Source organism: Echiichthys vipera (genome assembly GCF_963691815.1).
Source record: "Echiichthys vipera genome assembly, chromosome: 4".
NCBI lineage: Eukaryota > Metazoa > Chordata > Actinopteri > Perciformes > Trachinidae > Echiichthys > Echiichthys vipera.
The window spans coordinates 14,176,817-14,194,312 of NC_139829.1; the positions used below are offsets into that span (position 1 = coordinate 14,176,817).

The window sequence follows — 17,496 nt, forward strand, 5'->3', positions numbered from 1 at the left end:
GTAAAGGTGTAAGAATTTCTTATCAGACCGATCAATGTAGTAATCAAAATATTGATAGCTGCAGCTCTGGTATTCTTCTTTAAAATGTTTGTGAACAGTATGAGGACTTTTGATTTCCATTTTGGCAGTTCTCACACCGCTGCATTTTCTATACATGCGGACAAAAAAGAGGCTTCAAAAGCTGAAACAGCCAAACAGAATGAGTAAGCATGGCAGAGGCCGTGTTAAGAACAGGAGCATGCTAATGATGTACACTTGGACAAAGAACAAAAACTGCTCACATGCTGATAATAATCAACTATCACTTTCTACCTCTACTCATCTATCGTTCGTCATCTATCTCACTCATTTCATTTTTTTCTGCACCCCGCTCTCTCAGAAGAGTTAAACATATGAAAGGGGAAGCCAAGTAGAGATTGAGCGAGGATGTTATTTTCTTTCCGTTATCTTTTTCTCTGGCAGACTGTGTAATGTTGATGGTAATTAGACCGAGTCTAAGAGGATGAAAACTCATCAGAGCTTGCATCTTGTCTGTGCCAGATTGAAGGTTTAAAGGAAAGTTTATCTTCAAAGTTTAAAAGAAAGTCACTTTTTGATTTCACAGATGTTAGATGAAACACAATCCAAATCCATATTCCATTGTGGTTTCTTCACATACAGTGCAAACACTCACTCATGCAAATAAATATGTACTCAGGTGGTTACCTGTTGTTGAGGATAACAGGCAGCAACAGGTCCTGTAGAGGGAGCCATTCATCTACTCTGCACCTCCCTGACTCACACATCTCCTACACACACACACACACACACACATACACACAAATATGGATGCACTCTCTGGCAAACCAAGTGAGGAAAATTACCAAAAGATGCTTTAAACGTTTAAGCTGTTATTGCTGCAGACCATTCCTCTTTTATTATTGCTATGTAATAACCTTCAGTTCCAATCGGTTGCCAGTTTATTAGATACAACAGTACTGCAATAAATGCTACCTTCATGAAGGCTATAATGCTCCGTCTTTGTTAAAATGTTCTGAGAGATGTGTTGATTCAACTTTATGATCATTTTGGAGGCTGCAGTTTGTGGTTCTCTTTAACTATATTGCCTTATATTGACAGATTTATTTCTGTTCCGGTTCACGAACAGACTGTGCTCCACCACTGGGAGCGAACGCTCCGTCCAAACAAACTATGGGCAACAATGAAACTCCCAAATCTAGCCTGAAACTTTTATTCACACTTATGGACAATATCCTGTTGGCCAAATGCAACTACAGCAGCTTAAAGTGACCAGAGTGATGATACAAACTGTCCTGACTCTGTGCTTGACTCCTACATGTTGGATTTACACTACTCAATATTGTATGCCCTTTTATGATTCAAGTAAAGACAAGTATATTTATATGTCCCAAAATCACCAGTTTTGACTCTTTCCTGTTATGCCCTGAGGAAGACCCAGTGTGGGACAAAACTGGTCTGCATTTTCCCAGAGTTATTGTTATCCTAATATGCCCTTAATAATAAAAGCTTTTAACATCATCCATGTCTCTGCAAGTGTGCCTGATGTAAGCCCACACACTTCTTTTTTTCTTAGTTTATTGATTTAACTTAATGAGCACCTCACATTTTCTACTAATTACAACTGAGAGCATCTGGTATTGTCTCCCTTATTTTGAAAATGATCACCAGTTTTGATTGGGGAAAAATAATAAAAACAGACATCCATTTGTAGAAACTAATTTAGTCAGACCACTGAGTGTGAAGAAGTCACAAGATGATTAAAGGAACAAGAAAGATAAAGGGATAAGAAAAGTTGGTTACACAAAAACACACTTTTCCTTTCTCTACGACACTACTACGACTGAAGTTCTCCAAAAATCATTATAATGAAACATTCAGGGAAGGTAACACCGCTTATTTGTTGAACTGCTCACAACCCACGCCCACTAAGCAGGTATTTGATGATGATATGTTTCTGCTGTGCACCTTGAGAGAAAAGGGCTGAGCGAGGTGGATCCTCACACTTCCTCCTGGTGTCCCCCAGAGAAGAGACCACAACCACTGCAACACAGAGCTGAAACCAAGCTGTGAGGATAAAACACACACACACACACACACACACACACACACACACACACACACACACACACACACACACACACACACACACACACACACACACACACACACACACACACACACACACACACACACACACACACACACACACACACACACACACACACACACACACACACACACACACACACACACACACACACACACACACACACACACGCGCTCTCATATGAATGATACATACAGAAAGAAGGCAAATGTATCATGAGGCTTCGTCTTTAAGGGGGACATTACAGCAGCAACACCACTAATGAGCAGGATCTATGATGACCACTAAGATAAATAGCCACTCAGAAAGTGTCGGTACAAGAACTGTGCGTTCGGTACTGAATGTGTATGGAGAACAAAATGATGAGGCGAGGACCCTATTATGGCAATTAACTGAAAATAACACCTACTCTACAATATAACAGAGGGAAAGACTAATGGAGATTAATAACAATCACAGTTTCTTTGGAAAAAAAAAGGAATTCAAACCTCAACCAATCAACCAGCGCTGGCTGGTTGAGCAAAATTAGAGAGCAAAGTTATGAAACAAGACTTTAAAAGATACTCTGAATCATTAATTTGTTTAGTTATGTACAAAAATATTGATAGTGCAACATAAAATAAGTTTATATCAATGGATTTTGTAAGTCCTGTTATTATTCTGTGTCTTCTATTTGGGGGATAACATGCTCTACAGTTCACATAATCTGTGGGATAATGTCGCCATATTCAGTGAGTTACACTGTGTGCTACAACTTGAGCTTGTTTTTTTGCCTATTAACAGTATGCTCAAGTGGCTATTAGCAGTTTCTTTTTGCAATGTACCCATGAATGTACAGACAGCTATCACTAGACTACTTTGATACTGAGAGAACTGGAGTTATAAGTTATTTTCTGTGATTTCTAAACAGATTTACAGAGGTTTATTAGAGACAGACATAAGAGATACTTGAAAACCTGGGGAAGTGTAAGTGACACTGATATGTGTTTCATGTCTGCGTGTTGAGATTTGACTGAATTATGATAGTGAGAAGGTGTATGATTACTGATGCGAATTAAGGCGATAGCACTGTGTCACGGACTCTGCTGCGGCTCCAACTGTTGTTGTAGGTTTCAGGTTTAGTTTCAAACCTCACAGTTTGAAACTAAACCCAGTCAATTGCTCCTGAGGATGTTACAAATGTCTTTTATTAAATGTCCAGTGTGCGCTTGTAAGTGTTTGTGTTTGCACGCACCTGTGTGTTGGTCTTGGGCACACAGTCATAGGAGATGCCCACAGGCACCAGACTGACATCAGGGACAGATCCCTCTCTGATGAGTTGTCTGATGCGAGCCAGCCACTGGCCACCTCGACCGGACTCCGCTGACACACAAACACTTAACGCCTGACCCTCATGTAGCAGCTCACGTAGCAGCTGAGGAGTGAGGAGGGAGAAAGATGGCAGAGACAAAGGTCGGCAAAGTCTCGGCAGTAGGGGAGCAATTAACATAAACTACCTGTCATGTATTTTAAAAATATACATAAGCAATATAGCAAAACAGACCTTGGAGAAAATTCAAAGAGGCAAATATACATAATAGAGGGCAGCTGAGGGAGGAGAAGTCAAAATGCAGGGAGCAAGCAGGATAAACAGCAGAAATAAAAAGGGACTGTGGGGGACACTTGATGACATTCTACGATATATCCCTTGCCCCAAATACTGTTTTCACCTCACAGACAAGGGAAAATTCAATTACCATTGAACAGCAGCTAAGCAGGCCTACACTCAATAAACAATAAAGGTCTATTAACATTGAAATACAACCAATAAACAAGCCTGCTTTCACATGCACTGCACAACCAATATGCTTACTCACATAAATGGTCAATGGAAAAGAAAAAAAAAACTACTTGCTGTGTCACTCATAAACAACCTGTTTATGTTCCACTGTGGCTATAGTCTTGTAGATTAATGGCAGACTGAGCCATTTTATTGAGCTGTATAGCACAGTATTGATCTTAATAAATCCAGTAACTTCTCCAAATGAAATACCTCTTTAGACAAACTGATACAAAGCACAAATAAGCTTCCTTGCTAGATACAAAGAAAGGACGATATTAATGAATAACAAGTGTTGATCATTTATAAAAATCAAGTAAATAGAAACAGCATTATCGAAAGACAGAAACGATATTAGATGAAAGCGTGATAGATCCAAGAGTAATCCATTGACACAGGACACAGAAGTCTCCAAAATCAGGCCAATAAACAAAAATGACATTCCCATAAAAATAGAAACTTCCTTCAAAACCTACCAAAGTACCCACAATCAAACTAACCACCATTCTTCCCGACTCTCTGCCCTCTCCTCTTCACTTTGTTACTCCAGCCAACTGAAAAGCTGAAATGTCAGTAGCAAAACTCAAAGCTGCTCGGTTATTCTGAGAATAAATAGCGTGGGATGAGGCCGGGAAATGAGGGAGAGGAGCGAAAAGACGGGTTGTATTGTGAAAGTGATAACACTCCAGTGTGGAGTGCAAAAAAATGAGGTATATAACCAGGTTATTTTGCTTACCCTGCAATTTTATATAATTAACTGCTGCCTGTGAAGATTTTTTCCAACAAAGTGCATTAGTAATGTGATTTCTGATTCGTGCCAGTGCTTTGTACCCATATACAACGAAATGTTTTTGGGTTCACATATGCAGCTAATGAGGAACTGCTGCAATTGTCAGACCGGAGAGGTTTGTACCAAGAGAGTGCATTTATGGTTGGTCACTCACAGAAAGGGGTGCAGCTAAGGTAGCCCTTCTCAAATAGCCCCCTGGGGGGCATATATTTAAGTGGTTGTTAAAAGTCTTATGTGGATAAAAAGAGCGAGAGTTACTGAACTTAAGGTTTGAGGTTCAAAGTTTCTTTATCAATACCCATATAGTATTTGTGGGATGTAAACAGGAAGTAAAAGGTTGTCATTGATCCAGTGAGTTACACTGTGTGCTACCATTTGAGCACTGTATTTTTAGCCTAATATTAGCTAAATTTTTTAGCAAACTGGCAAAATTAAAAGTGTGCTCAATTAGCTATTAGAAGTTTTCAGTGATTTCTAAGCAGTTTTACATAGGTTTATTAGAGATGGACATCAGAGGTGATTGATGTCCTCAGAAGATGTAAGTTAACATGGAATCCAAAAATATGTCTACGTGTTGATATTTGACTTATGACTGAGGAGTACGATTATTGATCCAACGGCCTCTGCTGCAGCTCTAACTGTTGAATGTGTTGATTAACGGGGTAAACTTCAATAACTAGTATAGTACGTTTTTGAAACACTGGGGTTTACATTTGTGGTTTGGAGGAAAATATCTCAACTTTGAACCATGACGTTTAGTTTTTTATTTGTCAAAAACTTTCCTTAATAACTGAAGACCTGCAAAAGTTAAAGAGATGTCAAAACTCATTTCAAGACAAAGCATTTTGATGGACTCAACTAACCCAGTTAACATTATTTAACTATAAGGCAAGGAATACCTGCATGTCTGTCTTTCCATCTGTGCGTGTGTCCTTTGCATACACACCTTGCATCTTGAGAACCCTTCATTCGTTCTACTTTCACTTTTTATCCGTTTTTTTTATCAGGTGTATTGCTGGAGACCCAAGATAGTGCAATGTTGTGAGTGAAAGCGATAGATGAGTGGTTCTTAAGAACGCTGCAAGCAGCACTTCTGAGGGAAAAACAATTGGTCCACTCCAAAAGGGCCCGTTCCCTGACAACGCTCCAAGCAGCAATACCAGGAGCCAATCAGCCAGGCACCAGAGAGGGTAAAAAGACGAGATGTCTGCTCTAACCCTCCATTATCACTGCTCAAGTTACATTGTGCATGTGTTATACCCCATAGCTCCCATGGTGTCAGAGAGCATCTCAGTCACCCTTTAATAATCCTTGATAGGCAGGCGCTCCAAACAGGCACTGCACTAGCTCTTCCTAAACTTCAGCATTTTAGCATTCTGAGATTAGCATTCAGCTCATAGTGCTGATGTACCACCTCTCAGAGCTGCTAGCTTGGCTGTAGACAATTAATCTGGAGAAAACAATGATGGCTTATTGTCAGTACAACAGTAAAGAGCAAACTTTTGTGTTCTTTGCGGATTCATAAGTTAACTATTGCTTCAAACCTTATAGAACTACATTCATCACATCCACTCTTACCGAGGTCACGACAGGTGAGTACAGAGGGTCCATCTCAGCATCCTGCTCAGTCAATGCAGACGATGGAAGGGGGACCACACCTACTTTCTGTAGGACTGATCTATTGGATGAACAGAGGACACTATATAAGTTATAACTTGTTTAATCTAAGAAGCTTAGAGTGATGATATAGTGATAAATTCAGTATCTCAAATCTGCATGCATCATTTGTGGGTGAAGATACTGTTTGTTTATTAAGAAAAAGAGAGAGAGAGAGCTGCATGGGGTAGAGAAGTATAGTGGGAGATGTAAAGAAGAAATCAGGTGCTCTTCCAGGATGGGGCCATGGGTAAGATAAGAAAACAAAACAATGACTGTCAAGCTTGGTAAGTCTGATGGAAGACAAAGGTGTATGGCAGTCAGGAAAAATCCGAGGCACTCTGACTGTGGATGTGAGAATTAAAATCCTTTACTAGATCATGGATAGGCCTACGCATTTTGACTCACTGAGTCGTCATCAAGGCATCCATGCAATCGGAGTGTCTCGGATTTCTACTTACTGCCATTGTACAACTTCCATCAGACTTACTAAGCTAGACAGACATTGTTTTGATGTTGTTTATCACACTTTATTTTTACTTTTATGCTTAGTTGTAGGTTTGTGTGTGTATTACTATACCTTATGGAGGAGCTGGTAATGTGGAGGGGAAAAACAGTGTACGGGACTCTCAGGTTGTGACAGAAGAGCACCAAAGGAATGAGAGCACAGTCCACGATGCTCTGACGCACATGCACATAAATCAGGACAGATCCCTGAATTACAGAACAGAAGCAGGATTAGATAAACAAGATCCTTCACATTGTCATTCATTATGGCAAACAATGGTAAAGTGTGCAGAGATGGGACACAAATAAGTAGTGTGTTTCTGGCCTAATATTCAATCAATATTATCAAGCGTCAGATGGTATCAGGAGAATGGACTGTCGAGAAAATAAATTGATAATTTAAAACAAGTAGAGATACAATCTGATTTTTTCCCCACTCAAATAGTTAAGAATTGTTTTTCCAAGGTAAACAACAGCTCTACTGTTCTATATAGTATGTGTCCTTTTTTGTTAATAGTGTTTTTTCCATTACAAACGTAGAAATAAAGAGCTACTATAGCAGACTCAATTATTATATATTGAGGGAAGTCAAAGCAGACTGATAAAACATGATTGTATTTTCGTGGATATGGCCCTGTGACTAGAGTAAAGAAGGGAATAAGGTACCGCAATAAAAGTGCTGCAATAATAAAACATATAAGAGGCTATTACTGGTTTTAAAGCCATGATAAAAACATATTACTTTTTGTTTGTTTATTATCTATTGTCTAGCTGGAAAAACCTATCAAAAGACCTTGATACCGGTTTATCCCTGGATAATGACATCATATGACTTTGTTTTATTCATCAGTGCACATGCAAGTCATGGTCAGACTGTCACATGAAATGGTAATTTGTTATACTAATTTATGGGTGACTAATGTGAGATAGGACACTATTCACATGGTGTGGGAAACCCTGAACATGCACTGACAACCAGTAAAAACCATGAGCATCACTAGAATAACATGCTGGTGGTTTCGCTTTCATTTATGTGATAGAGATCTAAACTAAAGACATAGTTCACTCGATAAATTCATGAAGCTCTGCAACAGCAGCCTGACATGTTTACTTGTATTTATCTAGTCAACCATGTAATTAGAGTTGTGTATTCTTCAGTGAAATAAAAAAAAAAAAAAAGACAATAATTGAGTTTAACAAGGAAAGTAAGAAAGGTCAGCGTTTCTGCCATTTCTTTTTACGGATTTTCAAAAGTAATTACAAATTTGGATGTTTTTAATCCACTGAACAACCATATTATATATTTTTTGCCTTGAAATGTTTTGAAGTGGATGTGTACGCACGGGGCTGTAGCTGTTTACCATCTAATTAGATGTTTGAGCACATCCTGAGTGTGGTGATGTGTGTGGAGCCAAAACATCATAGTATCTATGTTGGTAAAACAAAGTCTGCTTTCCATGTTTTGCAGGAGTTAACACCCTTTGGATACCAGTTATGGGCACATTTAAGCATCTATGAATAAAATAGTGAGGTCATTTTGTCCGCTTATGTGTGTGTGTTCATAGATACTTGCACCTGTTCTGAGGCTCTGTGCAAAGCCGACAGATGGTTGAGGTTAACTTGAATACTGCCATACACGGAAGAAAACATCTTCAGCATCACCCAACTCAGGAGTCTAGCCAGGAGAGGATAGTGGGCGGAGAGATGTATAGAAAGAAGAGGGGACAAAATTAATGACAGGAGATAAGGAGGAAAAGGGGACAATGCACACAAGGGAATAATAGGCAGATAGTAGTGAGGCAAGAAGAAATGACTGCCAATAACAGGATGGTGAGCAAAAGAGAGCTTTAGGAAAGAAAGTGAGGATGGAGTTAAGTGTGACAACATGTAAATGAGATAATGGGAGTGAGACAACGTGGGGAGAAGAGGGATAAGGACGAGAGAGAAACTGATGACATAGGGAGGAAGTGAAAGGGAGAGTGATAAAGACGGTGAAAACTGTAGATAGAGACGATAACCAAGGCTGTAAAGGAGGGAGCAAGAAAGAGAGGAGAAGAAAGACAGTACAGGGTAGATTTTGTAGGCTAGGACGTTTCCATCCCATTTCTCTAGACATCTGCAGAAATCGAACACTGTCTGTGGTTATAGAAACAAGCTATACCCAATTTCAATTTAAAATACAACAAACATCTTTTCATCGAAGTGTGTTCATTTAGCCATCAACAAGTAGTTTTAAAACATTTACATTCTAATATCCTACAGATCTAGTAGTGCAGTTTATGAACATTATGAATGGGAGCCGATCCCAGCTGACATCGGGCGTGAGGCGGGGTCAGTTTAATAATCAGTAAAAAAAACCATCTTGTTCTGGAGTGCCACATTGCAGCAATATCCCGAGTACGATTCAAGCCTTTGTTGCGTGTTCAGCTCAATCAGCTGTGAGGAACTACTGTACTTGCAGCTACGGTTGTAGTTTAGATGTATGTGCTTGGGTGAACAGCAACGGTGGCGGCTGAAGTGGTCGTAGATGCAGCAAAAGTCAGTTATATCAGAACTGGATTGTTTTTTTAATGACAGAGGAGCAAAGAACAGCACTGAAGGCTCTTCTTGATGGAAAAGGGATTTTCCCTCTTATCCCAAGTAGCTTCAGCGAGAGTTTGATAGGGAGATGCTTCACCTGCCAGATATGTTTTTGAAAGTTTCCGATGACAGCTTCTCAGATGGCTCTGTGTAACAAACCATATGGCGCATCAGTTAGCATATTGTACCCCTCTCTCTCTCTCCCCTGTTTCCAGTCTAGTCTTTCACCTGTTTTATAAAATGCCAAAGAAATAATCTTTGGTACAAACGAGTCCACAGCCTTTGTACTTGCTTTTCTGTCCAGCAACCAGTACTTAACTTTCTTGCAAATAAATAATCTTTAAAAAGAGAAAGAAAGAAAATAATTAAAGATACAAGCCAAGCATACTGTACATAAAAACGAGAGCATTTCAGGAAGAAAATGTAAGAAAAATTACTGAGCCTTATTGTTTCTATATTCACTACATTTATTATTCCCGCCTTCACTGGCTTCTTCTCCACAGCAACAGCAGCTGATGCCCTTGAGTATGAAATTACTTTAAGGATAAGGTTGGCAGTGGTCTGTACTTTTGTTATTGTCAACAAATCCTGTGAAACCTCTCCAGCTTGTCTGCTGCTCTCAGCCCGAGTCCCGTTTGTTTGTACTGAAGAGGTTAATCTTTAAAAACAACTCAACACTATATACTTCCCTTAAACAGCTGGGCGCTGTCATTTTTAAACACTATTAGATTACTCAAACAGTATTGATTGCAGCAGAATGTTTTCAGAGCCCATGTTTGCTGTAACGATGAACAGTGCCAGTGTGGCTCACTGATGTGTTTTAATAGTTTTTGGATGACAACAGGTCATAGGAATTAAGCTGTATCAGGCTTTGGCTACACTGAAATTACTTCAATAGATCAATTCAGTGCTGTTTTGCTGCAAAATGAATGTCCTCCTTGGGCCAATAAAGATGCTGACCTGAACATCACAACTGTATTTTTACTTTAATCACACGGATAATGTAGAATATATCCTTTTTCTTGTTACTTCAGGTGAAAGGCTAGCATTGTGCAGCTTTAAATCAATACATAAAAGTATGTTATCAATAAATAAACAATGTACCATGATCTTTGAAGCTCACCTTTAGCCTATAGGCCCACGTACAGAAAAACACACACATACACGCACCGTAAGATGCCAGGGGAGATGCAGGTGTTAATGAGGGGGAGGAATGGTGAGAGGTGGTTGAGCTGCCCTCGGCTGTCTGCCCCCGCAGGTGCTTTATGCTCCGCTGTGAGTGCCTCCTTCACCCTGAAACACATGGTCACAGGACAGCAGGGTTACACATCACAAAGCCTCTTTTGTGCTTCACGCAGACAAACACCCGCATTCCAGTAAGACAACAACATCTCTGGGCAAAGAGGTTACAGAAAGGTTAAACTCAATTACACTGAAGGAGGGAAAACAACAGATACAAACTGAAAACTCTGTAACAGAGATAGGGAAAGTGTGACGTTAGTCCCAAGTTATCCCATTTCTCTTCACTCTGCCAGACCCCATGATGGCCTTCATTTTCTGTATCTTTGTTTGTGTCTCTTATCTCCTCCTTTCTCTTTCCTTCTATCCAGAAATGCAGGCCCATTTCATTTTCTGTATCTCTGCTCAACATTTATTTACTCTCCTCTGGCATCTCTACTCCTCTCCTCCTTCTCTCTCCCCTCAGGTACCTGTTGCTCTGACAGACTCTGTCCAGTCTGTTGCTAACAGGACTCGCGTAAACCTTGCACCCACTCACGAACAGTGCGTAACAAACCCTCCGCACCAGCCAGCCTCGATACCTGCGATACAAAACACAAAATGCAGAAGCAGAAAATTGGCATGGGTGAGTGCATTGGGACTTTTTGACACAACATTCTGTATGTTGTTTGCCTGAATACTGTAGATATTATCAATACCTGGTGTGTGTCTCGTTGACACTCAGCAGGTTATGAAAGCCAAGAGAAGAGTTCTGGCCGAGCTTCTTGCTCTACGCCACAACAAAAAAACACAGACATATGATCATGAGCGTCTATGAAAACATCTATGAAAACATCTTTAAAGTCAGAAAACAAGGCTTGGTGTGTTATGTAAAGTCAGTATTTTTATTTTCAGCCTGTGAATTGAATTTGTTAGATGGTATCATCTACGCTGCACTCTCACCAGACTGTCTGGGGTGCACTGGTGGCAGCACCGGCCAACAGTCGGTCTGAACTTGCCCAGACACGGAGGCACCGTCTTCAGCCTTTTCTTGATCTTCAATTCCCATGACAACTGAGAAGGAAAAAACACAACAAATGAACAGGTTTCTATGATTATGTCAACCCTAGTTATATCAATGAGGGTAGGATAATAATAAAAACGCCTCTTTGTAAACTCAATCTTCCACCCATGGAGACAAATCAACACCTCTCTAAAACAGATCCAACTAAACAATTTAGGTAGGATTTATTTCAGGACTGTTGCATTAGGGCCTGTGTCCATATGGTGTTTTTCTCTGGCAGAAAATTGCTAGCAAGGTTCTTTGGAGCACTTAATCCAAGCATTTCATCAAAAAACCTCACCTAATTCATGTATTCACAGTAGATAGGTAACTACAGTGCATGTTAATATGTTTTCCGGTCTCTACCCGTGTAACCTGAACTCCCAATAACCTGTCGACTTGTGAACACGCACGTACTGTCTAACAAGCTGACAGGAAAATGGCATAATACTGCTGGCGAATTACATTTGATTTCACCAGCTCTTCAGAAATATAACTGGTAAATTAAAGAGAGGAAAAAGTCAGTTTGAATGTTTTGATTCTTTGTTCTTGATTTCATTTTGAGTTGAGTCCATGGGAACATGCAACTTCCAGTGTGTAAATATTAATATAGGGCGAATGTGAGATCCAGCATTAGGCAATCAGTGCACATGAGGCACGAACAGCTCATGCACTGAGGCAGGTCAGACTGAACTGTGTATAAAGTCCTTATGGAAAGTCTGTGTATAACCTACAAAAGATGAAGGTGAGCCTGCAGCCAGTTTGGAGAAGCAGTCAGGAGTAATGACAGCAGCTGCAGCAATTCTACTTTAGTTACCTCAAAAAAGTTCTACTAAACGCTATATTTAGGCTTAGGAGGCTAAAATATGTTTACCTGTTGCTCCCGTCCACAGCAGTACATTGTACATTGCACATTGCATGGCTTGTGCCGGTACTCCTGTCTGTTTCTCTGTACTAGCTCATCTGCTGCAGGTAATACACTGACTATCGATGAGTACCTCCTACAACCTAGGGTTAGGTACCGTTCACATTTTAAAATATAATTTCAGTTGTAAAAAAAAATAGTCAAAATCTATGTTCCCTTACTTCAATCATTGTGTTATTCATTTTCAGTATTTTACACAACAGACTCTCAGCTGCCTTTCCCCTTCCTAGAATCTCCACCTTGCGGTCTGTCACCGCAGCATGGAGATCGCTGTTGTTGGTGTGAAGGAGGAAGTGTAACGACCCGCGACCACTTTGGCTTGTCATTTTTTTGTATTGCAGCAAGCCTGTAACCATAATTGCTTTCGGATCGCCACTGCCCTGACTCACTGTGACTTGAACAAGCTGCAGGGGCTACGTTGTCTCGTTCTGTGTGTTGAGTCTCTCCTTGCGTGTGTGTCTGAGCTGATCCTCGCTCTCTGTCAAACATGCAGTGGAGAGGACAGAGAAACTCGCACTTACCTACTCTCAGGTACTGGAATGTGCCACCGACTGATTTAACCTGAATCTGTACTCTGTAGTACAAATGTAATTCAGTCAGTTCCCCTAAACGCACCGAGTTCAGTAACCAACCCTAATACCACTTAATAATAGCCAAACTATCCCTTTAAAGGTGTCCTGTGGCATGACTGCTCGTCATGTGTACAAATATTTGCTGCAAGGATTCCTATCAATTATCATGCAATGAGTGTTTTTCTGTGCCAAAAATTTACTTTTAGTTAGGAGTCAGACTGGATGAAATGAGCCAATGAATTTACTAAAATCAATGACACTTTCTCTGGGTTGAATGATCATGATTCCAGGAAACATAGAAGGAAACTAAATCAGTGACTCGCCAAGAAAAGGTCGATTTAAAGACAAAACATTAACAGTGATGACAAAGCTCAATAATTTAAATGACCATACTAGTTCAGAGGAAAAGTAGAAGGAAAAAAGGACCTTGAGGATCCAAGGACATAGGTTGTTGATTGGTGTATACACTGGACATTAATATTAGAGAACAAATTATAAATACTTGATTTATTCTGAAATAATTTAATTTTTTTAATGTTCAGAATTTGATAGAATATCTGCTGTGGCCATACCATTAGTGTTTTTTTTAAATAACCAAGGCACTTGAACAAAAACCTTTAGTTTGTGAAAAGCAGTGAGCAAAATTAGACAACAGTAACCATTGTGTCAGAATAGAACAATTAAACAATGCTTTCTTAGGGCTATCCATCCATCTTCAGCTGCTTGTCCCTATCGGGGTCGCAAGGGTGCTGGAGCCGATCCCAGCTGACATTGGGCATGAGGCGGGGTCCACCCTGGACAGGACGCCAGTCTACTGCAGGGCACATAGAGACAGAGACAGACAACCATTCACACTCACATTCACACCGACGGGCAATTTAGAGTCATCAATTAACATAACACATGCACGTCTTTGGATCGTGGGAGGAAGCCGGAGAACCCGGAGAGAACCCATGCCTTGCTGTGGGGCGATAGTGCTAACCACCACACCACCGTGCTGCCCTCTTAGGGCTATAGGATTAAAACTAAATAGGAAGTGTAGAGGCCCTTTCTTTGAATGACTTCAGCACATCTGTGCCCATAGGACATCACTAGTTTCTCACACTGCTCTGGTTTGAGCTTGGTCCATTCTTTTTTAAAGTTTTTTTTTGGGCAGTTTCAAGCCTTTGTTCAGTAGGACAGACAGATTTTTTACGAGGTTTAGATCTGGACTCTGGGCTGGCAATTTTATTGTTTCGAATAGCTTCAAGGAACGGCTTAACCTGTTTTGCAGTGTGGCAGGGGACATTGTCTTGTATGAAAATTGCAGCTGAATGGGAGACAATTACAGTTAAAGTATTGCATGTTGCTGAAGGAGGTTCACATTTGCATTCACCCTACCATGTAGCTGAACAAGAGGCTTAACTCCTGCTGCAGAAAACATCCTCCAAACCATAACATGACATTGCTAAAGTTCAATTTATTTGGATCTGATGGTAAACATTGTGTTACTGCAAGAAGAATGGACCAAGATCAAACCAGAGCAGTGTGAGAAACTAGTGATGTCCTGTGGGCACAGATGTGCTAAAGTCATTCAAAGCAAAGGCCTCTACACTTCCTGTTCATTTTTGAATCCTATAACCCTAAGAAAACATTGTTTAAATCTTCACTTCTGACAGAACGGTTACTGTTCTCTAATTTTGATCACTGTTTTTTCCCCCCACAAAATACTTTTTTTTTGTTGAAGTGCCTTGGTTATTTAAAAAACATGCAAGTACAGCAGTGGTATAGCCAGTATTGGCAAGTATTTATTATTTGTTCTCTAATTTTGATCTCTCCAGTGTAGATGCAAAGCCTCTTGACGCTTATTTATGATAAAAATGCACTTTGTAAATATAACTGACTTGACTTGAAATAGAAAAATGAATGATACAAGTGTGTAGGCAAGGCTTAGTATTATCAGGCTGAAACAACATACCAGCAAATGTGTTGAAGAGGATGTAGGTTTATTCAGGTTAAGTTAAATGAAGAAGAATGATACCACTCTCATCTCAAAGACTGGTATCAACCTTCTCATTGGATGACAAATAAGCACATTTCCCAAAATGTCAAAGTATTCCTTTAAAAATGTCTCTTCATTCTCTGCTGGATCCCCATGACTCACGGACTCATCACATCCTGGGATTTGGTAAACATCAAACAGAATGAAACACATGCGGCTGTGTTCTCTCGTGATTGTGAAGAACAAAGAGTTTGAGATTGGTGCACATGGAGTGAAGTGAGAGATGACAGTGGGAGAGAGAAATGCAGGCAGTGTTCTTACAGCAGGTCCATTTTGTTGAATCGGTGGAAGAACAATGTCGTTATTTATCCCGTCCTTCTTCTGCTGCACCATGGTGAGACCCCTGAAGACTTCTATGAAGGGACCTACCAAAGAAAAGATTGGAGGAAACAAGTATATTATATATAACATGTGTTATGTTTAAACAGTGTATTCTTATATTGTGTTGAGTAATAAGGTTTGTTTGTGAGTGAATGTGAATGCGAGTGGGCAGTCTGGTTTTTAGGACCTTTACAATACAAGACTAATTTTGTGATTTATTTTAGAGAGCAGTGCTTTCACAAAAGCCAACATCTCTCCGATTCAAAAAAATAAACACACATCTACTTGCACACACACACAATCTCAGTGTGACATAAAATGTATTTTGTCCTCTGGTCCTCCGCAGGGGAGTGTTGGCAACACTCACCCATCTATCACCCTGTGCCCACAGCTACAATTTCACCCATCTAACCAACATTTATTACCCTCCACCATCACAAATTCTCCAAAAATCTTAACCTTCCCTTCATTCTTCTTAGTTAAGGTAAAGTAGCTTCTTGCAGCCAGGCCTTGTATTGTTTCCTCTTATTGGACAAACCTTTAAAGTTTTGTGCTCACTTGTGCATGCAGGAAGGATAAAGGGACAGAACAACTTCCATTAAAAGATTAGAAATTGAGAGGAACTTAAGGCTGTCTTTACTCAGCAACGTACAGGTGGAGCGGGGCAAACACTCACTAGTGGGTTATAAATCATTAAAAGCAGGGTACATAGCCATCAGCGGAAAAACAGCTCTTATGTAACTAATGCTGGTCCCATGGCCACTCGGAAACACAGTAATGAGAGCTGGCAACATAGGTCACAATGTAATTTGAGCTATCTTAAACGGGTAACCTAATTGATAGCGTTGGCTGTTTATGAACTCAAATGAGTAATCATTTGAGATTAAGTCAGATTTAATACAGATCTAGAGGCAGTGCACCTTAGAGGGAAGCTATGGCAGTATAAAAGCCGTCATAGAGCCTTCCTTTAGCTTTACTTAAGGCTTTGTTTCTACGACAAAAGGATGTAGGACGTAGCCTGCTGTCATCCTGTGGCACAAACTCTTCAAATAAATCTTTCTGTGATACACCCATCAGATTCAGGAGTCTCATTAGACTAAATCGAGGACTTTACTTTTGCATCTCTGTGTCCCAGTCTGTTGATCCCACTCCGCCCCATTAACTTTGCTAATTAAAACTTAAGCCTTTCCCATTGGGAGATGCTCCATTTCAACTGGCTAAAGTTTGCACATTCATTACCAACTCTGGTGGGAACAAAGGCATTGATTAGAGGGTCCCTGGGCTGCTGTGATGCTTTGCAGGTGCAGAGGGTGACGGCGGATACGAGGCAGCAAAATGGAGAGTAAAGGGTGTAAAACTGTATATTAAACAGCCAGAGAAAGGCTCTAATGGGGTTATATAAGCCACTCCAGAGGGAATACAAGACCACATGGAAACAGCTAGAGACAGCAGTATGCCAAGGCCATGAAAAAATAGTTTAATTTTCCTCACACAGTCTTACCTATCAGCATACAACACATTCACACACTGATGCATAGGAACATGTCGGGTGTACAAATCTGAGCAACGTGTTTCTCTACATTTATGCCTGCTTTAGATCACTCTCTCCTCAGAAGTGAATTGATCAATTATAGCCTTTAATTAATATGCTGTAGTTTGCTAATGTGATAGCAAAAGACTTAAGTGGGCCCATGATGAGAAAGGATTAAAAATCAGGAGCCATTACGAACTGCCAGGTCAGATTAGATTGGAATTCATTTTAGAGCAATAGTCGAAGTGATGGTGGTTGGTGCGTTCGGGTCTATTCCCAAAACTGCTCAGTGATTAGAGGAGGCTTTAAATGCACTTAGGGTCTATTTGAAAAGGAGACAGACAT

The 17,496-nt window shown here is 40.2% G+C and overlaps 1 protein-coding gene across 1 annotated transcript in view; it reads right to left on the reverse strand.

Annotated features, from left to right (window-relative positions):
- gpat2 (glycerol-3-phosphate acyltransferase 2, mitochondrial) overlaps positions 1-15,632 on the reverse strand; it is a gene marked incomplete at both ends in the record, with an annotated part of 33,662 nt that extends 18,030 nt beyond the window's left edge. The window contains 11 exons of the mRNA XM_083911695.1: positions 706-788; positions 1,987-2,085; positions 3,363-3,542; positions 6,316-6,415; positions 6,974-7,107; positions 8,476-8,575; positions 10,651-10,773; positions 11,190-11,300; positions 11,418-11,488; positions 11,662-11,772; positions 15,561-15,632. Of these exons, the coding sequence (XP_083767821.1) occupies positions 706-788; positions 1,987-2,085; positions 3,363-3,542; positions 6,316-6,415; positions 6,974-7,107; positions 8,476-8,575; positions 10,651-10,773; positions 11,190-11,300; positions 11,418-11,488; positions 11,662-11,772; positions 15,561-15,632 (1,184 nt within the window). The remainder of the gene's footprint in view (positions 1-705; positions 789-1,986; positions 2,086-3,362; positions 3,543-6,315; positions 6,416-6,973; positions 7,108-8,475; positions 8,576-10,650; positions 10,774-11,189; positions 11,301-11,417; positions 11,489-11,661; positions 11,773-15,560) is intronic.
- Between the last annotated feature and the right edge of the window lie 1,864 nt (positions 15,633-17,496).